Source organism: Pteronotus mesoamericanus, unplaced genomic scaffold, assembly GCF_021234165.1.
Source record: "Pteronotus mesoamericanus isolate MK-2021 breed Mesoamerican mustached bat unplaced genomic scaffold, CSHL_Meso_final contig_1018, whole genome shotgun sequence".
Classification (NCBI taxonomy): domain Eukaryota; kingdom Metazoa; phylum Chordata; class Mammalia; order Chiroptera; family Mormoopidae; genus Pteronotus; species Pteronotus mesoamericanus.
Window position 1 is genome coordinate 474,639 of NW_026555002.1, and position 25,595 is coordinate 500,233.

The window sequence follows — 25,595 nt, forward strand, 5'->3', positions numbered from 1 at the left end:
CCCCGTGCCACCTGGGGGTTGCACCGCACGGTGGGCCCCTGGGTTGGCGGCATTCCTGGGGGCTGCTTTTCAGAGGCCCAAGGACAAAGCCACCTTCCCCCAGGGCGGGGAGGGGGAGGCACATCCTCGTCCTCCACAGGCCGTGGCGAAAGCGCCCCGCAGACAGGCATGGTGCGCACATCACCCTGCACTGGGGAGGACCAGGCCGACGGGGAGCAGGAAGGGGACCCAGAACTGGAAAAGCTCCACAGGTGAACAGCGCCCGCCCCCGGAAGGAAACGAGCCTTCCTCACCCAGTGCCGCCGACGTGAAGCCTGCCCAGGGGCCCTGTCCACCCCTGGACACTCCAACTTCCCTACGACCCTTGCCAACACCCTCCCTGCGCCGCCCGCCCCTCCCCCACCCAGCCGCAGCCTGGTTTCCGCGCTGGTCCCCCAGGAACACACCTAAGCCCCGGCCCTGGCTGAAGCCCCTGCAGCCACCTGCCCGGCCACAGGGAACAGCCTCCATCAGCACACACCACCCGCAGGCCCGCCCCTCTCAGGGGACCACCCTGACTTCAGCAGGTCCAGACCAGCGCTCAGCCACCCAGGCTCCCCGTCCCTCAGGGGCGACACAGAGCCGGACCTCGGGCCCCAGCCGGTTACAGTGCCAGGCCTGCGGTGCCTGCATCCCCTCTGAAGCAAGGAGGGCTCCCCTCCGGCGCCACGCAGGGCAGCCTGGCTCTCCCGCTCGGAGCCCAGCCGCCGCACGGGCGGCAGGCATAGAGCCCTACCCTTGGGCCTCGGAAGAGCAGGACCAGACGCTGCCTGTCTGGTGGGTAAAACACATAACGATGTTAGTAATTAAATAAACCCACGTCATCAGTGCAATTGTTACAGACTGTGTTTCCCTTCCTACAGAAAATCAACCACAGACTTGACATCCGCCCATCTCTAAACCCTTCTAAAGGCCAGAGTCACCACGGAGCCACAGCATGGCTCCGAGGCCCCAAGTGACCAGCCGTGGCTTCCCTGGGAACAGCCGCACCTGGCGGGGCAGCCACCCACCTGGCCGTGTGGCCCAGGTGCGAGGCAGCCCTGCCGCAGCCCCAGGTGTCTGAGGGCAGCCGCCCGGCTCGGCCCCGGCCCCCGGCCCCCGGCCCCCGGCTGGCAGGCGGGGGAGACCGGTGCTCACTGCCATCCTCGTTCTCAGGCTCCAGGAGCAACTGCACAGCATCAGGCCCAGAAAAGATGCGAGCAACCACGACCACGAGGGTTTGCCCGCTGGGCACGGGCAAGTGACAGCTGGGCGCGTGGTGCCCCTGCGTGTGCAGGGACGGGCCTCCTCTGCTGAGCGGGCAGTGGACGCTGCTGGGCGGCCCTCGGCCCAGGTGCAGGCGAGGTGGCCGGGCCTCCCATGGCCACTCGGCGTCTGCGAGCTCCCCACAGCGAGGCGGCGGAGAGCGCGGGACCGGCCGGCACGACGCCGCGCACCGTCTGGTAGCGGAGCAGCCGCAGCCCTGGGCGCCTGGAGAGGCGCCTTCCGACCGCGAACACACACAGGTGCTGATGTCGCAATAACATGGCCAACCCGTGTGGCCAGGGACCCACCCCTGACCAGAGACCGCAGGACCGTCCACCCCCGGGGGAGGGCGCTGGCCTGGCGAGGAGGCAGAGCGCACGTGACAGAAGTCACGCGTCCACCCCCAGCGCACAGGAAAAACCAGCAAGTTTGTGAAATGTATTTCTATACTCCTCACTTTTTTACCCAAAACTTCCTTTTCACTTGGTATTCGAAGGATGAATCAAACAATCAGATTGAGAAGTAAAAACACAAACAGACGCACAGCTCTGGCAAGTGCTGGAGGCTCCGCCCACACCTGCACGCCGGCCGAGCCACTCACTCACAGGCGACCGTGAAACCCAGGACAGACACTGAGGAATGACAAGCCGGGTCCCACGTGCACCCCCGGGGGGGGCTCCTGAGGGGTGGCAACGCAGAGCCCCGGCCGCCAACCCCGCTGGAGCCCGGCGAGGCCCGTGGGCGCCGGGAGGGGCTGGCGGGCAGGACGCGGGCTGACGGCGCCACGACGGGCCACCCGGCCGCTACTCATGCAACAGGAACTTCTTGACAGGGTCCGGCAGCGGCAGCGCTGGGATCAGGTGCAGTCGGTGTTTGCCGAGAGCTCTCCTCACAGCCACGCGGCAAAGGTTCAGCAGAGCCCTGGGGACACCTGGGCGCGTGGGAGGAAAGGGGGAGACGGAGGCAGGGGTTAGTTCCTTTCCTCACGCTGAAGACCCAAGGCCACTGTGACCGACGGGCACCACAGCGCGGGGGCGCGCGGCCAGCTCCCCAGCTTCAGCACTGGAGGGTCAGACCAGCCTCGCCACGTCCCTGCCTTGTGCAGCGGGTGTGGACACAGGTGGCCTAACCCTGGCGGGCCGGCCCCCGCCGCCCCCCGCCACCCACCACCCAGGCCTCCGAGACGCCCCAGGCAGCACGTGCTAATGGCAACAACAGATCCAGCAACTAAGTTCTGGGAGAAGGGCCATGTGCCGTCCAATCGGACGCCCTCAGGACACGGGGCACGGGCCAGGCAGAGGGCACAGGCCTGCGCAGGCTGCTCAGCGTAGATGCCTGCGTCACAGAGGGCGCCTCTGCCACAACCCGACCCCCCCAGCTACAGCCTCTAACCTCTCTGTTTAATCACTAGCAAAACCTTTATGTGCAAGCGAGCAAACTGTGGACTCACCCTAACAGAAATCAGGCTTGCCCCACAATCCCAGCCCAAAGAAAGGGACGGGAGGACCCTGGGAGATGGGCTTGCAATCCGTGTACAGCAAACAGTTAAAAACCAAACGGAAGTGAAAGAATTTGGGGCCACAAAGCAGGGAAAAGGGGCAAAGAGCCTCTAACTTCAACAATTTTGAGAACATGTACTTTTGCCCTGGCTCGTGCAGCTCAGTGGATTGAGCGCCAGCCTGCGAACCACCAAGTCGTAGGTTCGGTTCCGGGTTGGGGTACAAGCCTGGGTTGCGGGCCAGGTCCCCAGTAGGGGGCATGCAAGAGGCAACCACACATTGATGTTTCTTTCCCTCTCTTTCTCTCTCCCTCCCCCTCTCTAAAAATGAAATAAATAAGTAAAATCTTTTTTTAAGAAAAGCATGTGCACTTTTATAGATTTCCTGGTATCAACTGTTAGTATGTAAGGATTTTAGAAGACGAGGCCAGTCCAGAAGACCGTTCCGGAAAGCCCCTAGCCCTAACCCTAACCCTAACTGCAGGTTCTAACCAGGTGCCTGGCCCGAGGGCTCTTTAAATCGCTACAGCTTGGTTCTCCCAACCGCCCGGGCAGAGCGCAGGCCGGAGCCGGCCCGGCCCTTACTTCTCGCCTCTTTGAAGAGCTGCAGGGCCTCCAGGTCCACCTTCCTCCGGCCCCGGGCCTCGGGGCCCAGGGGCTCCCACTTCACCAGGTTCAGGTCGGCGCCGAAGTCTATGAGCAGACTGACGAAGGCCGCCTCGCAGCCGTGCCGCAGCACGGCGTCCATGACGCAGCCGGGTGAGCCCCGGGGGAAGCCCTGCGTGTTGACGGGCCCGTTGCAGTTGAAGTCGGGGTTGGCCCCCGCCTGCAGCAGCAGCCTGAAGCACTGCAGGTTGTGGTAGGCCGCGCTGATGTACAAGGGGCAGACCACCAGGGAGGTGAGGCGCCGGGAAAAGGGGGGCCGGATGTCCGGAATCACGTGGTGGTTGATGTCAACGTCTGCCCCGTACCTACAGGGGGACACGGGACAATCAGACCTCGGGGCGCCTACAGGTTCCCGCAGCACCCCGAGGAGACGGCCCGAGCTCCGTGAGCACTGGGCGCGCCGGGGCCCCCGTGCAGCGCGGCAGCCTCGCTCCGGCCAGCAAGCGAGCAGCAGTCAGGGACCTGCGACCCACGGGCAAGACCTTCCAGATCTTTAAAGATGCGACAATCCCACGGCCACTTAGACTATGAAAAGAAGGAAACTTCCAACTTTGTCTCATGAGATCGCCAAACCAGTAATCCCAAAACCTGATAAAGGCCACAGCGCAAAGAAAAACGACCAACTAATTTCACTTCTGAGTATCAACTTAGTCTTCACTAAGATGTTAGCAAAGAGAAAGCAAAGCCATTAGGAAAGTACGTGCCCTGGCCTCGAGGCGGCCGCTGCACGGACGGAGTTGTTCCAACCTCAGAAGCCCTGAGAACGTCACCCATCGCACGCGGGGAGCTGGGGACAAGCCGCCACCGTCTCTGCGGGCGGAGACAAAAGCATGTGACGGAACTCGGTACCGACGCCCCTTTAAAAGCACTCAGCAAAACAGCAGGTGACGGCATCTCCCAACATGATGAAAAACAGGTCCGTGCCTGGCAGTCTCGCCAGGGACCCACCGGCTGTCCCGCAGCCACCTGGGTGACACGCCCCCACCCTCGGCCGCCACTTTTAAAGGCGTTTTAAATAAAGGTGTTAGTGCAATGAGACGGGAGACAGCCATCGGCCAACAGCAAGAGCAAAAACCTCCCATTTCCGGAGGCCGTGACCGTGTCAGGAAATGCCTAAATAACGAAGGAAAACACAACCAAGAAGCCAAGCGCGGTTTGCCGAAGTCACAGCAAATCGGCGCCTCCCTCTCTATAAACGAAAGCGAGTGGCTCCCCGCAGCCACACCTGACACACCTTGAGCACCCCACTAACTGGCAATATAACGAAGTGCGATCGGCTCCGTGGGCGAGAGGGGAGGCCGCGAGTCTAACGTGGCTGCCGCAGAACTCTGACGAGGGACGGAGGACACACGGGGCGGCAAAGGGCCGCCCTGCGGAGCAGCTCCTCTCTGGAGAGGGGAAAGGAGAACCTCAGAGCGCAGCCCTGGCGGGCCCCGCGGCAACCGGGAAATCACTGCCACCACTGGCGGCCAGAGGGGCACCGAGACCACGGGCACCCGACTGTGGCTGCCAGCCCCCCCCCCCAGGCTCTGTCATCGCAACGTCCTCAGAATCGGGAAGCGGGGTCTGTAGGCAGCGACGAGGGGCAGGGGATGCAGCGCCGGCTCCCACGCCTCCCCCAAACGGCCGGCCCGCCGTCACGGCTCCCAGTCGCGCTGGGTCCCCGTGGTCCCGCGTGTCCCCATGGAGCTGGCAGTGCCCCTCTGGGCAGCACAGGCATGTGGGAGGCCGGCCCTCCAACCTGTGTGCGCACAGACCGCCAGTCCCCGCAGACGCCACCGTGTGGCACCGTCGGACACTACCGACGCCAACATCACCCCCTTGCGACGCGTCCTGGGACGGGGGAGACTTTCCAAATCACACCCCACTCCAAGCAGACACATACTCCATTTCCCGGGCTCAGCCAACTGAGGAAGGGAGACCTGGCCTTCAAGCACTGGTATTCTTTTCCCTCATTCTTAGGGGTCCGTCTTCCAAAATGTCTGTAATTTTGGGCAATACGACAGCCCCGCATCCACTCATAAAAATGCACTGGATGAGATCCAGTTCATTCTAATCCTTAAGAGTTTCCAAAACACCGCCCCCTGGCCCGCCTGCCTTTAATATCACTGGCAAGGAACCCCGGGGACAGCTCAGTAAACCAATGAGATTTTGCACATAGAGGAACACCACTCCTTACCTTTCTCTAAAAACCTCAGCAACACGTATCAAGAGAATTTATAAGAAACAAAATGGAGGTTTACTTGCAGATCCAATAGTTAAAAATGTAGAAGGAAAATAGAGAAGACCTCTGCTCGACGTGAGTGAGGCCTCCACACTGCGCGCGCGCCCGCAGCGCCGCAGCAGAATGACCACGGGGCCCTGCGAGGGCCGGCAGGCGGGGGCGGGGCGGGCCAGGCGGTCTCCCCGCACCGTCCACCCAGGAAGCGGCCACATCACCCCGCCCCCTCTCCCAGTCAGTCACCTGACCCTTCAGGAGAGCCGACACCTCCGCCAGCCCGCACAGTGCGTGCTCCTGGGCCCCCACAGTGTCCCCCGCTGCAGGGAGGGCACTCTTCTCCAGAACGGCGCCGCCGGCACCCCGGACAGGCCGGCCTGCCTCAGTGCAGAGCAGCTGTGCACCACCAACTGACTGAAATGCCCGAAGGGGTTTCTGGGACCAGTGAAATCTCAGTGACCCTACTCAGAGTCACTTCCAAGTTAACAATGACTTACCTTTCCCAGAGGGCAGAGATGTGGGGCTTAGGTTGTCAGGCCAGAAACCTTGATGTTGTCACCCTCTAACATGACAACCACATCGCCCCATTCACCCTCCCAGAAGCCAACTTCACAGCCCTGTAGTACACAAAACCTTCTGATGGGATAAATCTAGTCTCAGGACCTAATTTCAAAACCATGTTTTGTGCCAGGCAAGGGGGTGTCAGGTCCCTGCCCCTCAAAGCAGCCACGGCAGCCTGTCACCACGGGACCCCTGCCTAGACCCTCAACACCGAGGACCAGCCCCCTACACTGCACTCTGCCCCCCGCCCCCCACCCCGAAGGGCCACCTCCTGAGCCAGGGAGGGAGACAGGCACCTTGGGCAGACAGAGGCCACTGGAGATGTGGACAACAGAAATGTCACCTGGCTCCCGCAAGGGGGAAGGTCACCATAAGTCCAATTAAAGGAAGACCACAAACTACCCCAAACACTAGGGAGGGAAGCAAAGAAAGCACAGACCTGGGACAGACATAAAATAAGGGCAGAATTCAGAAGCAGGAGCAGAGCTACAGCGAAGTGAACTGTATGAAGAAAAACAAAGCGTCCCAGAAGCCAGGCAAGAGGGGTGGGCGCCGGAGACCTGCCTCGACCCCGGAGGATCCCAGCCTGCGGCCCTCAGCGCCAGGCAAGGAACCTCCCAGGAAACCGATCCAAAAAACCCATTTGTTTTGATAAGGAGCATGACCAATAAGCAAGGACTTCTATGAGCTAAATTAGTATCAAAATATAGAAAACAAAAACTGCTAGAAATACCAGGGGAAACACAAATCACAGCAGTGATTAGAGACTAACAGAGTCTCTGAATTTTGGGCAGATCCGATGGTTAAAAATGTAAAACAAGAATAACTTAATTGAGGCCACCACACTGTACCACGCAAACAAAACACCCATGGTCGCATCATCTGTGACAACTGTCCACAGCGACAGAAACCAGATGGGTTATACTGTCTGGACACAATACAATAAAATTAAATAAAACTTTCTCCTCCGTCCTAAAAGAACAAAGAGGAAATCAGCTTTACCTATTTAAAAATCAGGAAAAAACTTAGTGGCTATGGCCAAAGCTAAAGGCAAAGGTAAAGTAATAACCCTGAATATTTACATTGTTCATCAAGAAAAAATGAATAAGCACTCCACTCAAAAGTTCTAGCAAAAATAAAGTTAAGGAAAATATTTTTAAAATAGAGAAAAAATGACATTTAACCAGTAAAAAAAATTGAAAAATGAAAAAGCTAAGCAGCAGCTCTTTTAAAAGACTAACAAAGTACACAAATCCTCTGACCAGTCTAATGTGAGAGAGAAAAAGCAAATGCAGAAAACGAGGAGCAAGGCCCTGGCTGCAGGCCCCCACGACACGGCACACCCCCAGGGAGGCCACACCCCCAGGGAGGCCGCCCAGGACCACGGCCCCGCCCCTGCCATGGCCCCGCCCCGGACCCGCCCCCAGGGCCGCGGGCACCGACCTGATGAGGGCCTGCAGGATGTCGGCCCTGCCCACCCGAGAGGCGTGGTAGACCGGGGTGCTGCGGTGGTGCCGGCTGCCGTTGGGGTCGGCGCCGGCCTCCAGGAGGATCCGGGCGCTCTCCAGGTGCCCGTTCACCACGGCCACGTACAGGGCCGTCTGTCCCTTCACATCCACCAGGTCCACCTCGGCCCCCTTCCGGATCAGGAAGTCCACGCAGTGGCCGTGGCCCGCGGTGGCCGCGATGCGCAGCGGGGTGCAGGGCAGCCAGCCGCAGCACCAGACCGACTTCTCATTGATGCGGCTACGAGAGAGCACAGGGCGGCGGGCGGTGAGGGGCGGCGCGGGGCGGCGACCGGGCCCCTGCCTGCCCGGCGGGACCCGGAGACGAGCGGGGCCAGCTGGTCACCCGTGCTTCGGCCGCGCTCCCGTGGGCGCTCTGCTGCGTGCACGGGCTCACCCTGCCAGCCGGGGCAGGGCGGCAACGAAGAGCCCCTTCTACAGAGAAGAAACCCGCCCAGGCCAGTGTGACTCCTGGAGTGAGCGCTGGCCTGCGCCCCGCAGTTCGACTCCCAGTCAGGGCGCGGGCCTGGGTGGTGGGCCAGGCCCCCAGCTGGGGCGCGCCACACGCGCCTGATAGACAGGCTCTCATACCTCAGGGTCTCTCCCCAGAGCTGGGATGAGGGGCGAGGCTGCCTGGGTGGGCGGGGCAGCACAGAGTGGGGTCCAGCCCGCGGCCCCGGCCCCCGCCCCCAGCCCCCGCCCCCGGCCCCAGCCCCAATCCCCCGGCCCCAGCTCTCGCCCCCCCACCGCCCCTGTCGGCAGCTGCCGCCCATGCTCCAGGCCTCAGTACCCTCCCTGGGGCTGGGTGACCACCGTGGTCCCCTAGCCGGACACAACACAAATGACCGCCTGCGGGAGTCAGCAAGGCTGCACGGGGCCCACACTCCTGGCCAACGGCAGCAGAAGGACGCTGACCAAGCTCGGCCTTCATCAGAGGTGACAATCGGACCAGGACTCCCTGTCAAGACACGCCATGGCCGACAAGCCACCAGCCGCGGCTCGGCTCTCCCAGGGATCCCAAAGCAGCTCTCAGCCGAGCGTGGGTACCCAGGCCCCGGAAGCGGTGGCCCAGGAACATGCAGCGGGCCCGGGGTCCCCCTGCGGCCAGGAACCAGCCTCCACCGGCCAAGGAGGCCAAGGGACGCCCAAGGACTCGTCACCGAAGGAACACACAGCAACGCTATCGTCAAGAAACAGGAGACTGGCCCCAGCCAGCGTCATCGCGCAGAACAAAAAGCTGACAGTTCGACTCCCGGGCAGGGCACAGGCCCGGGTTGCACTTCAGTCCTCAGTCAAGACGCAGGCAAGAGGCAACTGATCGGTGTTCCTCTCCCTCTTCCTTCCTCCCTTCCCCTATAAAAATAAAATATTAAAAACTAAAAAAGAAAAATAAAAAAAGAAACAGGAGATTCACTCTGCCTAAGTATTAAAAGAAGAAATAAAGTATTTGGAAAAGCACTATAAAAATCCAGGGTCTAAGACCTAGCTGAACTGTTTTATTCTGCTGACTTTATTCTACTGCTACATCAGCAAATTCAATGTTCCCTTGGGGCTTGCATCAGTCACAGTAAGCGTTCGTGTGTAATCCACCTGCTGTCTCCATGTGACAATCCTTTGCAGACGTGCAGAGCTTCATTTTTAATCCTGATTCTGCTGTAAAGGAAGAGAGCTAAGACAGTACAAGGAGAAGGAGAAAGCAGCCCCCTTCCGCAGTGTCAGAAACACCTCTCGGGAGCGACCCCCCGGGGACAGGAGACGTCCACACACAGGCCTTCCTTCTCCCAACCTGCTGCCCGCCCAGCCCTGATGGGGACCAGGATGACGGGACAGAGGGCCCAGAGAAAAAGTGGGGTGCAGGCCTGGGGGCGGAGCTTCAAACTTAGCGGGGGGTCCAGTCTCCGGCACACGCACCGCCAGAAAGCCCCCTCAAGAGAAGACTCTGAGCTCTCCCAGCGCCCCAGGTGCGGAGAAGGGACCGCCAGGCGTCGCTGCTGGGAGGAAGGCCTGGAGCGGCTCTGGAAGGGCCGCGGGGCTGGGCAGGGCAACCGGCGGGGCACTGGCCACAAAGGGGGCGGGACACTGAGCCCCAGCACCCACACGCGGCACGACGGACAGCTGTCCCCAGGCCTTGGAGGCCGATAACTGGGGACCTGAGAAGCCAGACAAGAGTATACCAGGAATGATGTCACATGTAGTCCACCCAGCGGTCGGGACCCCAGGAACCACAAGGAGAAAGTAAACAGGGAAGCCAAATTCACCTACACAGCTTAGGGCATAGAGCCACAAGAGCCGTTCAAGGGGCAGGGCAGCCAGCTACTGAAGAAGGTGACAGGCCCACCTCAGCACCACCGTGGGCGCGGACACCCAGAGAGACCAGAAGCCGCCCGAAAAGATAAAGGTCCAGTGACAGGGCTGGACCTGAACTCGGGCCTCCCTGCCCACACCTCCGGCCGTGGCCTACACAACTGACCGCGCTCCCTCGGCTCCCTCGTGCCCTGTCCTCTAAACCGGAAAGCCTCCGGTCTCCACGGCAGGCTGGGCAGCAGCCCCCCACTCCAGGGCGGGGAGCAGCCCCGGGCGGCAGCGCTCACCTGCGGTAGCTCTCCTCCTGCAGCAGGCTCCGGAGGGTCTGCAGGTCCCCCACGTAGGCGGCGTCGTGGAGCCTGGTGTCCTCGCAGTGCTCCAGCGGGTGGTCGCAGAACTGCTCCCGCAGCCACTCCTTCAGGTTGGGACCTGCGCTGGAGAGAGGGGCTCCTGTCTGCTCCGGGCAGCCTCTCCCCCCACCCAGAAGGGGGCGCCAGCGGCAGTGACCCCTCCACTCAATGAGAAACTGCTCCCATGCTCCAGAAACTTCGAGAGCCCAGAAAAACACAGGCAGCTTCCCGTCTCAAAAGCAGCCCATTCCCAACACCAGACCCGACAATTTTAGAAACATTGGTGGGATGGGGCACCGTGAGCCAGACCCACTTATAGAGATCCTAAATAAAACGAGTTTTTAGGAGGAAAGATGGGGGCCCCGGACTGCCTGGACTCACAGGGGACCAAGCCCAGGGGGAAGCCCGCCCCTCTCAGGCACCCTTCCGCGTAGGAGCCACAAGCACAGCCAACAGCGGGGACCAGGCCCTTGGCCCCCCGGGGCCGGCAGCCCATTGGCGGAGGTGAGCCGCAGGCCGCTGCGCAGGCAGCAGGGGCTGGCCAACGCGCAGGCCGCCCTCAGACCTGGCGTCAAGGACCCCGCGGTCGCCACCCCGCCGTTTCACCCATGAAGAAGTTCGAGGAGGGGTGGGCAAGACTGAGAGCGTGGCGGCTGCAGACAGATAAGTGGGAGCCATGACATCTGCCAAGTTCTCCTCTGGGCCTCACGTCTCCCCGCCACCTGGACCAGCGTGGGGCAGCCTTCCTTCCCCGGCTCCCGCTCCAGACGCAAGGACAACTGCAAGCTTGCGTTTTGCTGATCAGCTTCTCCAATGACAACATATTACCCCCCGTGGCACTTAAGTATTAAGTGAAGATCCCTGTGGCCCTTCCACTCCAAGGCCTGCAACCCACAAAGCAGTGCCGGGCAGACACAGAGAGCCTGCAGGTGGGCGGCGCCCAACCTTCCTCCACGAGCTGCCTCTCCTGACTGAGAAGCAGGTCTCCGTCCTCTTTTCCGGCTGAACCTCTTGCTCCACCCCTCCCTCACGGGAGGCAACGTTTCCGGCCCCCAAGGTCCTGGCTGTCCCTGGCGTTAAAGCTAATGCCAGCCGAAGGCCAGGAAGCAAGGGGCTTCGTCTGACTTGTTCACTGGGGTGTCCCAGGTCCGGCCAATTCTGGGTTCTCAGTGAACGTCTTTTGGAGGGAGGGACGGAGGGTTGCAAAGTAGTACCTGGCCGGGTCTTCGAGTCAACATTGTACCTTAAATCAGGGCGCACTTAAGAGTAACAAGCTTCTTGGTTTATTAGTCAGGACCAATAAGCTCTTTGACGGGGCACCTCTCCAAAGACACCCAGGAGCCCTAAGGTCTGAGGCCCAAACAGCGGTTGATACACACGGCAAACTCAGACCACAAGGAAGGGGATCCCGCTGCAGGTTCAGAGGAAACGAGGCTCGGTCCCCGCATACCCACAGGTGCGCAGCAGGGACACTGCAGAGTAAGACCCTACGACTCCCAGCTACGTCGGGTGTTGGGCGTGAGCCCTTCCAGGCCCCTAAACAAAGCGCTAGGGCCGCCGCCGCCGCGGCGGGAGCCGGCCGGCCGTGCTGTGTCACTGACAGCGCTACCGCCGTCCGCGCGGGGCAGGTGGAGAAGGGGCCCTGCGCGCCCGCAGAGCCGGAAGGCAGCCCGTGTGCTCTGTTTACAGTCGGGTCCCAACAGGCCGGCAGTTGAAACGCAGGTTCCCTAGGAACGGAAGTCGGCGCGAGGGCTGTTACGCGGACCCGAGGAGCCGGGCCCCGGACGGGCCGCAGCGGGCCAGCCCTCGCCCCCCGCGCCCGAGCGGCGGCGCGCACGTTACCTGCGGGCCCCGGTCCGGCCCGCCCGTCGGGGCCGCCGCCCTCCGCCATGGGCACTTCGGCCTCCGCGCCCCAGCGACCGGAACCAGCGCGGCAGCGACCACTTCCGGCGCCGCGGCAGGTGGGTCGCGCCGGGGGAGCGACTTCCGGGGAGCGCGCCCCTCCCGCTCGGGCGTCTGCAGCGCCGCGCGGGGCTCCGGGGCCCCCGTCCCGCCTCGCTGCCTGACGGGAGCGCGAGCGAGCGCCGGGGCAGGAGCGCGATCGGTGCCGGGCGCCGAGCCTCAGCACTGAAGCGGCTGGGGCGGAGCCGCACTCGCCAGCCCTAGGAGCCCCGGTTGGCCAGACCCGCCCCCCCCGCCCCCCCCCCCGCCTCCGCCCCCGCCCCCGCGGAGAGGCCTTAGCCCCCTGCCTGGGGGCGTGGCCTCCTGCTGGGAGGGCGTGGGCGGGGCCGTGGGAGAGTCGGGGGCCGGGGATCAGCCGGGCCTCGGCCGAGGGCTGGGCCCTCCGGCAGTGCTGGTTCGGGGCGGCCTGCTCCGCGGCGGCGGCGCGGCTCCACGCATCCGCGCTCAGCCGTGGGCTCGGAGCAGCCCCAAGAGCGTGGACGCCAAGGGCTGTGTTGGCCGGGTACCGCCGAGCGGGCTTCTTCAATGGGGTACTCGATGGACGCTTCCCCCAGATTCCTTGCACGAACTGCTGTCAAACCACACGTACTGCGTTGGTGCTTAAGCAGGGGTTCCCTTGGCTCCTCCCACGCCTCCCACCTGCAAACCAGACCGAGTGCCCGGTTTCTGCAGGAGGAGGAGCCGAAGGCCCCGGTGGGCAGGGAGAGTGCACAGGGCAGGTGAAGGGCCGCCCTGGGTTTAAGGGGTGAAGTGGGAGAAGCAGCGGGGGGACTGACGAGTGTGAGGCCGGACCCCCAACAACTGTGCGTGTGACCCGCTGGTCCTTCCGCGGTGCACTAACAAGCCCAGGCTGGAGTAAAGGGAGCCACAGGGACGGGAACCGGCGTCCCTGTGCTGGGCGGGCCCCAGCAGGCCCTGCCAGGTGTGGGCTGGGGCTTCGTGCCTCGCTGTTTGGACGTGATAACAGCAGAGAGCACTCTTGGCTCTAGGCCCAGGGTGACGCCTGCGGTCCCGCCCTGCATGGAGCAGGGCAACCCAGCCCTCTGGCCCACACCAGAGCAGCAGAGCACGCGCAGAAACACCTGAGAGCTTTGAAAACAGGAGAGCCTGGCTCTGGCGGGGCGGCTCAGTTGGTTGGAGCATCGCCCCGTACTCCGAAAGACTGGGGGTTAGATTCCCTGTCAGGGCACACGCCTAGGTTGCAACTTCGATCCCTGGTCCAGGGTATGTGGCAGGCAACCAAGTGATGTTGCTGTCACAACAATGTCTCTCTCTCCCCCTCCCCTCCCATTGATAAAAGCGTATTCTCCAGCTCCCAAGTGTCCAACAGAGGATGAATAAACATGCAGTCCATGCACACAGGGAATATTACTCAGCCTTGAAAAGGAAAGCGCTTCTGACACCTGCTACAACATGGACAAACCTTAAGGACATTGTGCTGCGTGAAATAAGCCAGTCACAGAAGGGCAAATGCTACAGGGGTCCCTGACATAGTTCACAGAAGGGTGGGTGCCTGGGGCTGGGAGGGAATGAGGATTTTTTTTTAAGATTTTATTTTTTTATTTTTAGAGAGAGGGGAGGGAAGAAGAAAGAGAGGGAGAGAAATATGGATGTGCCTGACAAACGATCAGTGGGTTGCCTCTCACACGCCCCCAACTAGGGACCTGGCCCCACAACCCAGGCCTGTGCCCTGTCTGGGAATCGAACCGGCGACCTTTCGGTTCACCAGCCGGCACTCAGTTCCCTGAGCTGCACCGGCCAGGGCGAGGCATTGCTTCTTGAACCGGTTCAGGACGGGAAGATCATCAAGTTCCGGAGTTGAGTGGCACTACATTGTGAATGTACTTAACACTGCAGAATCGTGCCCTTTAAAAAGGGAAGACAGTATAGTTTATTACGTCTGTGTCACAACAATAGAAAAAGGGCGGCCAGGCCCCGCTGTACCCCTCCCCCAGCGGTCCTGGTGCTGGTGGCCTGGGGTGTGGCCTGGGCCTGGACGCGGAGGGTTTTGAGGCCCCTGGGTGACTGTCACATGCAGCCAGGCTGGGAACCCGCCATCCTGGCTGCAGCCGCGCAGCCCCTCCATCAGCGCCTTTGCTCAGGGGGCTCCGCGGCCTGACCCTGGGGCAACCCTCGGGATCCTGCCTCTTGGGGAAGGCCCCGAGGCCCCAGTGAGTCCATGACATCCCCTCCCCCTCTTCCTATGCGCGCACTGGGCTCAGGGCCGTGTCCTCAACACCAGCAGGTGCTGGAAGGGGCACTAACCCCACCCCATTTTCCAGGACCCTGAGGTCAGGGGGCTCCATGCCGTGCCCAGAACCCACAGTGGCCGAGATGGGACTCAAGCCCTGGGGGGGCCCAGCCCTGCGGCGTCTCTCCCTAAACCTTGCCTTCTACCCAGGGCTCTGCTTCCCCTGGGTCCTTTAAGCCCAAAACACCCACCACCAAAGGGCTGCCCAGGGAATGCTGCCGATCACGTGACCTGCGGCCCACAGGAATGAGCCCCAGCCATCACAGCCGTGGGCACAGCCTGGACAGACACAGGGCGAGGGCCACCTCGGGCAAAGTGGGGGCTGCCTCTGCCCCCCTCCACACCCCAGCAGCCTCCGCGCGTTTGCCCAGCCCCCTCCATCACGTCCTCCCACCCCGAAATCACTGCCCCCTCCCCAGGCACCCTGTTGCCATCTGACAGCGCCAGCCTCTTCCATAGCAGCCCACTCATCTGTGCCCCCAAAACAGAATGCCCAGCACCCCCTGACGACCCCGCCTTGGAGCCTAACCCAGGCGTTCTGGAGCACAGCTTGGTATAAAGTGTTCGTAATCCTTCATTAGAAATTCCTCTTCTGAGCGTTCACTTTAAGAAACCGTCTGCTGTATGAGAGATTTAGCTACAGTGATGCTCTTCAAACATAATTTTTATAGCAAAAATGTTCAGCAGCCACTTTCTAGCCCAGAAGGTCTGGGAAGGGGGTCTGGGAAGGGCCCCTCTGCAGGGCGGGAAGCAGGCGGGTGTCCGGCCCCTGGCGCCTGCGTCTCGGGCCGCTCCTCTTTGGGAGGCCTCTCCTTTTCCCCACCCCGCTCCTCTTCCACCCTTGGCCTCTGAGGAGGAAGAGGGGGTGAGGGGTGGGGGGAGCGGCAATTTCGGGTTCACCCCTGGCAGGCCGTGCGTCAGGGGCGGCCTGCGCTCCAGCTTGTGCCGTGGAAACGTTTCAAACAGCCCGGCCTCCCTCGGAGCCTCAGCAGGGAGCTGGTACCAGCAGGCGTGTCCGCTCAAGAAAGGGGCGGCCGCAGCCCAGGGTCCCGACCTTCTGGCTGAGGGACCTGGACAAGGAGCAAGCCCTCCAGGCCTCCATCCCCTGCCCATGAAGTGGGACCAGTAACAGCTGCCTCGCTGGGCTGTTGAGAAGACACAACAGCCCACGGAAGGAGCCAAGCGCTTCCCGACATGAGAACCTCAGGGCAAAATGGGCATCAGCGCCCTGTCCGCTCGGGGCCAAGACAGCGTCCCTCTGCTGAGTGGGGCCGCCAGAAGCTACCCACGGGCCGGACCACGCCTCCCACACCGCATCCCCGCCGCCCCGCTGAGAGAGAGGCAGCGATGGAAGCCAGAGCAGGCAGGAAGCCGGAGGGGAGCCTCCCGCACACCGGCCGCCCAGCCAGAGCCAGGCCGACGTGCGGCCCGAGTGGCCGACCTGCTGCGCCGCCGAGGATGGCCCTGGCACGCGGGCACCCCCTGAGTGTGTCCCGCGGGTATCGGGGCCACAAGGCCCGCGAGACCTGTGCAGGCACCTACTGTGCGCTGTGTCTGGGGAATGGGGCCGGGGGGCGGGTATTCGGACTCTGGGGAGGGAGACGCCTCAACCCGGGTCCCTGGTTGCCATCTGTACCTCACAGCGGAAGGCACAGACTCCTAGAGAAGGACTCCCACCTCAGGGGGACCAACTGCCACACTGCACCCTGGACCGAGGGGGCTCCAGGACGTGGGACTCCCGGGGTTAAACCCTGCGTGGGTGGGCACGCTGCCCCACCCCTGGGGTTGGCCCCACAGGCCTGCCTCGACCCCGCCCTTCACCACCAGGTGAAACTCTCCTGCCAGTTAACTGCCTCAGCCTCTGTCACTCAGGCTGACAACTCCTGCAGGGTCCTGGGCTGCCCTGTGTCCCTGAGCCAGGCGTCGGGTCCTTAAACCCGCAGCCCGGCCTCCCCCGCCCCCATCGCTCCCAGCGCCCCATTCGAGAGCCCGCGTCTGCACACGAGGGACCCGCTCAGACACCCCAGCCGCCCCCTCACCGGTGCCCCGCCTCCGCCCCCCGCCCCCCGCTGGGTGCCCAGGCCCCTCCAGCACCAGCCTCAGGCAGGTGGCCTGTCACCCTGACGTACTGCCAGGGGCTGTCCCGCCCTATCTGCCCCAGCAGACGCGCCCCTTCCTGGAAAGACGGATCTGGGCGCACAGATAGTTTGGTTCTATCCCCGGCACCGTCAGCACTTGTTTTGAACAAATGAGCCAAGTCACTCAGCGGCCCCACATGCAGGCGCTGGGACTGGTCCAGGGTGCAGGTGGCCAAGGGCCCTGTGAGGGGGCATGAGGGTCCCCAAACAGACACGTCTCCTTCCTACGCTCCGCAGGCGTATGCAGGGGGCCTGTCCCCGTCTCCCTCTGCCTCTCACCGTCTCCCTCCCTCCCTCCCGGGCACCCTGCCTCCTGCCTTCTGTCCTCCTCTCTCAGCTCGTCTCCGCGTCTCCTCTGCTCGTCCCTGTGCGCGGCCGCCCCCCTCAGCTCCCACCCCTGTGACCGGCCACAGGTGACTCCAGCCTGGCCCCCGGTGGCCATCAGCTCCTACAGCCACCTCCACCGTGAGTCTCTTGGTTCACGATCTGGAGACAGAGGGCTGGCCGGCCGGTCGCCCGCGCTCGGCCTCCTCCGGCTCCGGGGCTGCGTTCCGCCCGGGCTCCGGGGCTGCACGGGAGGCGTTCCGTCGTGTTCGGCCGCAGTGCCTCGCGGGCCCTGCGTTTTCCCAGGACCCTCGCCCAGCTCACAGATCAGCCTCGCTGAAGGCACAGGTGAGGATTAGCTTTCCTGAACCACCAAGTTTTTCAAAATCACGGTGTGTACCGGCAGCCCAGGCGAGGCTGCGGGCCGGGCTCCACAGCAATAAGGCAGCTGTCACAAGAAGGTGCGCCACATGGTTTTCTTTTGCTTCCTGGTGCATATAAAACTTACGTGTACACAATACCGTAGTCTGTTAAGTGTGCAAGGGCATTTCGTCTAAAACACAACGGACACACCTTCGTGAAGGAGGCATGAGTGCCCGGGAAGCCCGGCAGGGCTGAAATCCAGCCTGAAAACCCAGCAGGAGTTGGTGACGCCGTCTGGGGCCCAGAATCTGCAGGGCCGGCGCCGTCCCCTTGGGGCTGGCCGCTGCGTCCTCACAGCCTCGCCGAAAGCAGGCCTGCCCGGCTGCGAAGGACAAGGGCCTCAGTGAAAGCTGCCGGACGGCAGGCACCAGTCCCGCCGACACCACCGCCCCGCGGCTGCGCCCAGGCCGCGTGCGACCAAGTGAGCGGTGCCGTGACCTCGCCACGGGGCGGGGGGGCGGGGGAGTGAAGTCAAGCCACCCCGCCCCCCGCAGAGACGTCTGCAGAACCGGGCGGGCCAGGACGGGTGGTCGTCGGGCACGGCTGGGTCCAGGAGCCCCAGGGGCCCCTGGCCTCCTCCACCCCCAGGCTGGCCGTCCTCCGTGCGGCCGCCGCCATGACGGTGACCTCCGTGTGGCTCGCCGCGGGCCCCCGGCTCCCGGCTCAGCAGCTGCAGGGCCGGCCGCCTCTCTGCCCAACCACAGGTCGCCCCCAGGAAGTACTCCGACAGCCCAGCTGGGACCGTGCCCGCCTCAGGCGCCGGGACCGCCACCGGGGCCTGCGGGCGGGAGGGTCCCGGGAGAATGGGCAGAGGAGAACAGGGGGAAGGTGGGAGGAGGCATCGCAGCCACACGGCCCCACCGAGCCCTGCTGCCCAGGAGCACGTGGCTTTGGGCACAATTTTTTTTTCAGAAATTAATTTTGCTGGTTTGAAGACGAGCTGAATTTACTTTTTTATCTTCTGAAAGGTCATAAGCCAGAAAGCACCTGGCCTTCTGCCTTGGCTGGAGGCTGCAACGGTGGCCTTTACCCCGGGCGCACAGTGCCACCTCCCTGCGGTTCCCTGAAGCAGAGGTCGCCCTGGGGTCAGGCCCAGGCCCCGAGGAAAGGCTGCTCCTGCGTCCACAAGCTAACGGACGCCTGGGGTTACGCTTAGTAAAGATCATTGTTACCAGCAGTGAACAAAGCCAGCCTTCATTCCTTTATTTGGTGGCCCATTTGCTGGAGCACTTAAGAGGCGCCCAGGCCAACATACACATCGAGTGGTTTTAATTACATCCTGTGAATTTATTTTTCCAGGGAGAACTATGTCTTGGGGAAATGTCCATAAAAGCGAGGCTAGCAGCAGCGCGAGGCTGCGCTTCCTGGAGGAAGTCTGTTTCGTGTACTCCCAGCTCGAGCACACCTTTTACAAAGACAGGGGTCCCCCGCGGTGGCGATGACGCTGTGCTGGCCCCGGGGCAGGGCGGCAGGGCGGCAGGGCAGGCAGCCCCTCCCCACAACAGACAGGCCGCGTGAGGGCGGGGAGCCCCACAGGCCACCACCGGGCGACCTTCGGGGAGCGGGCAGGGGAGTCCCCGCTGCCGGCTGCGTCGCGGGTCCCTGGGAACAATTTTGCAGGGTCCGTTTTAGAAAGAAAGGGCCGCAGACAGGGCCGAGGTACCAGGAGCAATAAGCAGAGGTTGCTAAGCATGCAAGTAAATCGGGACACGGCTTGGCTGCCTCAACAACACTAAAAGCTTTAATTCATGAGCTAAGAACCAGGATAAAACTAAACACCAGATAATAAAGCGTATTAGTAGGGTTTGTATTATTGAAAGAAAACTAAAGATCTGGATAAATCTCAGACTTTGTGAACCGTCCGTAATGCATCATTTCCAAGCTAGACAAATCTTTAAAAATAAAGAATAAGAAATAATAGGATACAATGTTTTCTTTTTTCCAAAACAAGGCCCCAAAAAAGTGACTCCGAGAAAAACAAACAGTGGGGGGAACCAGGTCCCTCAGGAAGACAGTCTAATAAATCCTAAGGGAATAAACTCCCCAAGTCAAAACAAAGACTGAACGTTTACAAGACACAATTAAAATATAAGAACTCAGAGAGATTTAAAGGCAAAGAATGAAAACAGATCAAGGAGAAATCGACGAATCTTCACAGGGCGGAAGACTTGACCTCCCCCCACCCCCCGGCCCCCCACTAAGCGCCGCGTCCCACGGAGAAAGTGTCCAGGAGGACAGGGGCCCGCGAGGCCGAGGGCAGGCGCGTCCTGGGCATCCGTGCTGCCCAAGGATCGGGAAGTCCGACGGTGACCAAGTGAGGCGAGAACGGGGGCGGGGGGGGGCGCGGGGGGGGGCACTGGACCCCTGTGCACGGCCGGAACGGGAAACGGCCCGGCCGCCGTGGAAGGCGGCCCGGCGGCACATCCCAAAGAACAGAGAGTGGGCCGCACGCAGCGACCTGCACGCCACGTTCCCCGGGGCCCGCGGGGAGTGCAACCAGCCCGTGAGCAGCACGCATGGGCGGCTGAAGGGACCCACACACGTGGCCCACAGGCGCGGGGCAGCATGGCTCCGGCCCGAAAAGAATAGGTTCTGACCTCCGCCACACGGGCCGCACCTGCGGCGCCGGGCTGAACCAAGCCCGTCCCAGAGGGACGAACGCGGGGTGGGGGGTCCCCGTCGGGAGGGACCCCCCAGCAGCCAGGCTCCTTGAGACAGGGAGTGGAATGGCGGTGGCTGGAGCTGGCGGGGGGCGGGGGGGTGTTTTATGGGGACAGAGGTTCAGTTTGGGAAGAATGGAAACGCGCTAGGGATGGCGGCGACGTTTGCGCAGCAACATGAAGGCGCTCAGCGCCCCGTGAAGGTGGTTAAAATGGTAAACTTCCCATTGTGTATTTTACCACAATAAAAAAGGAGGGACGTGATGACATGTCAAAATGTTGTTCATTAAGCCCCCAAAAGTGGCAAATTGTAAAACAAAACACAACAGAAAACCATTGTATGGACCTTTCACGCAATGGACAACGTGCCGGCCCACAGTCAGAGGTGGCGGAAGCGGACACATGAAATGGGCCAAGGCAGCAGCCGTTCTGGGACGAGAAGATGCTGGCGACCGAAGCCAAGGAAGGGACTCCGTCTGCGCCCTGCAGGCCCCTGTTGGAGTCACGGCTAGAGAACAGGGCAGATACGTGGGCTTCTGTGTCTGCTGCGTGTGCATAGAAATAGACAAGCTTATGGAAAAAGTCTTTAAGATGAGAACACGGACACACACCCACGAGCGGCACGGGAATCAGGACTGACTCTTGGAAGAGGCCGTTGCAAGTCACGCTTACTCCCTTTTTGGTTCACTTCTCTAACTGGACAGAACTGTAAGCCAGAAGCTGCGATGATGGTCACCGAGCAGAGGCAGCAGTCGCCTGCGGACGGAGGAGAGGGACCCACCGGCCCCACCCCCACCGTTGGATCCGCTCCGCCAGGACCGGCCACAGGGCACCGGGTGGTCAGGGAGGGACAGCAGACACTCGCCTCCGCCCCGCTGGGGCTGGGGCGCCGCCCCCAAGGGCGGGGGAGAGGGGGCAGCCGGCTCAGGCCCCGGAGGGAGGCGGCCAGTCCTGCGGCCTGCGTGGCCCCGCCCCGCCCCTCCCTCCCCAAGGCTGCGGGCTCCGCCGGCGCAGACCCTCCCCGCCCAGCCCCTCAGCGCCTGGCGCTGCTAAGTGGAGGGGGACTGGCCATTTCTGAAGCCTCTCATGTGCCTGCTCCAGAAAACAGAGCCTCAAGGGGCTGCTCTGCGGGGAAGCGGGGCAGGTGTAGCCACTTGGAAAGCGATCAGAAGCCCCATCCCGGGCACCCGCCCCGCCCCGACCAGCACACCTGCCCCTGCAGGGGCCTGGGGGCTCCGGGGAACCTCCGCGCTGCTGCTGAGGAAGGAGGTGATCTTAGACGGGGGACGCACCCCCAGCAACAACCCTGACAGCACCTCCTCCCTGGGCCGGGGGAGGCGGGTTATGAATGTTCACAACGACACAATACATAACAGACTTTGAAAACATTAGCGATAGAAAGGTGTGCAGCCCACAATTCCCCAACGATGAAACATAAAGTGCTCTTTTCTGTCAATGGCACCTAGGCAGCCGAGTCTCCCAGGCTTCTGCTGAGCCCGGCTGACCACGTGCATCCGCAGCCAACCCCCATTCCCGCCTGCCCCCCATGTCGGGTGACCCGGTTAACCCTTCATTTGCTTTGACAGGTAAGAGCGGAGCGGGAGCCATGGGGACCTCACTTGCTTGGCAACGGCCGCGAGCGACCTCTTTGCTGGCTGAGGGGCGGTTGTGAATCCTGGGAGGAAGTCCTGCCGCTTTCTGCGCTATTCACGGCGGACCAGCTGCCGACAGAACCAGCTTTCGGTTCCTGCTCCTCCTGGCGGCGGTCGCTCTGTGACATCTCCCGGCTCCCAGGGTGGGCACGCTCCCACCGGGGCGGAAATGAGGAACCGGCGCCCCGCCAGGAGGGACCGTGCGGGGGCACAAAGGGTGTCCACCTCAGATGCAGGATGCCGATAACCTCGGGGCACACGTAACAGTGAAATGTGATTTTAAAAAAATTCAGTGAGGGGGTCCTGGCATCCACTCCGTATAACACAGTGGCTTGAAAAATTCCTGGAAGTTGAAGTCGCTGGTCTGAGCAGCTGGGGCCGGAAGCCCCCAAGAGCCGCTGTCTGGGTCCAGCGGGGGCTGGGGAACAGGCGTGGACTTGCTGCGCCCCACAGGGTGGGCTCAGCCAGGCTCCTCCAGGGGGCGATGGTGCGGGGACCCGCAAGCACCGTCCCACGCGCTCAGGGACTGCTTTGCTCTTTATGAATTGTGACCTTGTTCGTCGGTGGGGGGTCCAGGAATTTCACTCTAATCCCACAAATGGCTGTTTTGGCAGGTGTGGCAGGAGGCGTGCAGTTTTACGGGCGACCGGAGCGGCTCTGGCTGGGGCGCCGCGCTGCCAGTGCCAAGCCCGCGCGCAGCTTCCCCGGCGAGCTCAGGGCCTCAAGCCCCTGGTTTAGGCGTTTTTATTGGAAAGTTCTATTTTTAATGCATCCTGGTGTTTGCACTGAAACTGCCCCAAAGACGCCTTCCTTCGGAGACCCTGGGCCCTGGAAACGGAAAACCCGCCGGAAGGACACGGCCCGGCCCGCTCTGCCGCCGGGCCCAGGCGGGGAGCACTGGGAGGCCACCTTCGCGGGGGGTCCAGCCCAGGGGCCGGACGCCGTGAGTCCCTGTGACCAAGCCAGGCTGCGCGGTGGCCTGCAACACCTGTACCTCTGTGCAGAACGTGTTAAAAATTGTGCTTCACAACTGCACTGATAGAAAGGCAAATATATGGATACTACATACGAAAACCTTTACTTTGACCTAAAGGTTTACTTTTTTTTTAAGGGTTTTATTTATTTTTAGAGAGGAGGGAGGGAGGGAAAAAGGGAGGGGAACATCGCTGTGTGGCTGCCTCTCTTGCACCCCCTGCTGGGGACCTGGCGGTGCAACCCAGGCAGGTGCCCTGACTGGGAATCGAACCAGCGACCCTTTGGTTTGCAGGCTGGCGCTCAGTCCACTGGGCCACACCAGCCAGGGGTGCTTTTTCCTTCTAAGAATTAACACTTTCATGAGCCCCAAAGTGCCCTGGGCGCTGACAGTGTGCCCACCGAGGGGAGGGGGCGGCGGGGTGTTGGAGACAGCGGAGCAAGTGGGGTGGGGTGCAGCTCTGGGGCAGTGGACTGGTGCGACCCTCGTAGGGGCAGGCAGCCCCCGTGGGACCCCACCAGCATCCCCAGAAGCGGGCGGCCAGCCTCGGCCTGCTCTCCTGCAGCAGGGAGCTCGCGCGCCACCAGGCCAACCGCGCGCCCTGGCCTCCCCTGTCTCAGCAGAGGCCCAGCGCCAGAGTCTCACGTCCCCGTATGTCTCGCCCACAGCCGGTCCCGGGCCACAGAGGCAGGTCCCCCCCCCGCCTCCGCCCACCTGTGCGTGAGGACGGTGGTCCCGTCCCGGCTCCAGCTGTCTCTTCTGTCAGCAAACTAGTCCCGTTTGCCATCTTGAGAAGCACTCCCAAAACCACTGAACAGCTTACACCACGGCCTCAACCGCTGTGGGAGCTATTCATCTTCACTTCTGAGAACGTGGGCCTGTGGGCGCGTAACACACAGTTCAGGGCTCACGACTAGCAGCCAACACTTGCACTCGCGGCCGCTCTTTTTTGCACTCTGCCCACTGCAGATCCTGAGGCTTAAACAGTCAGGCAAGAGGCTAGGCCTCCTGCCCCAAGTCCCAGGCTAATAAATGAGCCCTGCACATGCTGAGGGCCGGGCCCCCGATCGGCGGGGGTTCACAGGCAGGTGGCGCCCTCCTGCCAGGACTCCCAAGGGCCCTGCCCCGCTCCCCGTGGGAACACGATTAAATGCTGTTTTTTCTGTGTGGGTGCCTCACACACCTCTCCTCTGCCATTCAAGGGGCTGTTATTTTCATTCATTGTAAGTCCTTTGTCTCTTTTTTAGAGATGTTGCAAATATTTCAGTGTGTCACTCACTTGTTCGCCTTTGCTTGGTTATGTAGAAATTTGTTCATTTTCCTAAAGTGGAACGTTCATCTTTTTCATCCACAACTTCTGAAAATCATCTTTTTCAGGAAGTTCTTCGCCCCAAGATGACTGAGCACCTACCACGCTCCCCCCGGGTGCTCCATGCCACACGCTCCACTGCCTTGCAAAACAGAGCCGCTGTCTGTCGCCTGTGTGTGGGCAGCGTGTCGCAGCGGCAGCAACGGGGGTGCCCCGGGCTGAGGGGCGGCCTGTGGCACAGGGGACCCCTCGGGGGGGCGCGCCCTCTGACGTCGCTCAGGGACAAGCCCTGGGTCTCCCTGAGATTCCTGGACTTCTTCTGAACCCCATTTTCTCACCTACAGACAGACCTGCTTGGTTTAAACTGGTAATTAAAATCTGGAACTCAGCTCTAAATAAGGACTTTTAAAGTTTTATAGTTTAAAAAGCCCTTTAAATTTCTTTTCTCCTGCTGCATTAAAAAAGAAGTCCTTTCCAACCCGCCTTTATGAAAACACACAAGTAAGAGGGGACCGTTCCAGCGCCCGCTCCCGCTTAGGGCAGCGCTTCTAGAAACTCCACTTCCCAAGACCTGTTAGGAACACACAAAGCCTTCCCATTAAGAGCATCAGAGAACGGAGGTAAACTCAGAGCCCACCTCGGCGGCGGCTCGGCTCCCGGGCGGCGGCGTGGGGTCGGGCTCCCTGGGAGGCTGCATAAACGAGGTGGTCTGCTCTCTGGGCCTCCGGGTGTGGGCGGAAGGTTCGGGAGCCTGGAGCCCAGGCCCCGCTGCTGCATGGAATTTCTTCCCTGACGGGTGGGCACACCTGGGCTCGGACCCTGTGCACGGGCCTCGTTTGCAGCCGAGTCTCGTGGAAGCTCAGGCAAACTGCTCATCCTAAGCCCGGAACCACTGATATCAAGTGTTTATTCAAACACTGGTGAAGGTCACGCCAAAAAATTGACTTGAGAGAGAGATTGGGGCGGGGGGGGCAGAGAGAGAGAGAGGGCGAGCATCGAGTTGTTGTTCCCCTGCTTCCGCCTTCACTGGTTGATTCCTGTATGCGCCCGACCGGGGACCAAACCCACGCGGCCCTCGCCCGAGCGCCCAGCCGGCCGGCCGGGCCACGCTCCTCTCCCGCGGGAGCAGCGTCACCCAGACCAGCCTCTCCGGGTCAGGGCCGCTCTGACGAGCAACCAGCGACGCTGCAGGGGCGCGGGCGGCACACCGAGCAGAACGCCAGGGCCCCCAAGTCCCGGCCCGCACTGAGGGCCCCTGAGTGACAGCATCGCTCTACACAGACTCCAATCACCATTGTTTTAAAGCTGCTCACTAAAAAGGAAAAGAAAAATACCAAAGTAGAAAGTTGGATTTTTTTAGCCTTGAATTATCTGTTCCAAAGGTTTACACGTTTCCTGCGAATATAAATTAGCGTCAGCTCAACTTTTAAACTACAATTTCTGACGACTCCAGTCCTTCCTGAAAACTTAGAAACCAAACTAGAGAAAACATTTAATAATCCCATTTGTGTCTTTTA

At 61.8% G+C, this 25,595-nt stretch overlaps 1 protein-coding gene across 3 annotated transcripts; it reads right to left on the reverse strand.

The window, feature by feature from the left end:
- Positions 1-439: 439 nt before the first annotated feature.
- ASB1 (ankyrin repeat and SOCS box containing 1) lies at positions 440-12,335 on the reverse strand. 3 transcript variants are annotated; one of them, XM_054570906.1, is made up of 6 exons: positions 12,229-12,335; positions 10,324-10,465; positions 9,323-9,382; positions 7,671-7,973; positions 3,368-3,753; positions 440-2,215 (listed from the first exon to the last, which is right to left on the reverse strand). In XM_054570906.1, exons 1-6 carry the CDS (start codon positions 12,275-12,277, stop codon positions 2,088-2,090), a joined length of 1,068 nt encoding a protein of 355 aa, XP_054426881.1. In that variant the 5' UTR covers positions 12,278-12,335; the 3' UTR covers positions 440-2,087. The 3 variants fall into 3 exon arrangements, with proteins under 3 accessions (XP_054426881.1, XP_054426872.1, XP_054426889.1); XM_054570897.1 differs by having other exon boundaries at positions 9,323-9,385; XM_054570914.1 differs by lacking the exon at positions 9,323-9,382.
- Positions 12,336-25,595: the final 13,260 nt, after the last annotated feature.

Bases quoted from the DNA above. Each gene is read 5' to 3' on its own strand.
- ASB1 (XM_054570897.1), bottom strand. From the start codon at position 12,277: ATGGCGGAGGGCGGCGGCCCCGACGGGCGGGCCGGACCGGGGCCCGCA. The intron at 7,974-9,322 runs GTGGATTACACA...GCTCTCTCGTAG, and splicing joins TTGTCACATGGAGACAGCAG to CCGCATCAATGAGAAGTCGG. The intron at 3,754-7,670 runs GTCGGTGCCCGC...GTCCCCCTGTAG, and splicing joins ATCCTGCAGGCCCTCATCAG to GTACGGGGCAGACGTTGACA.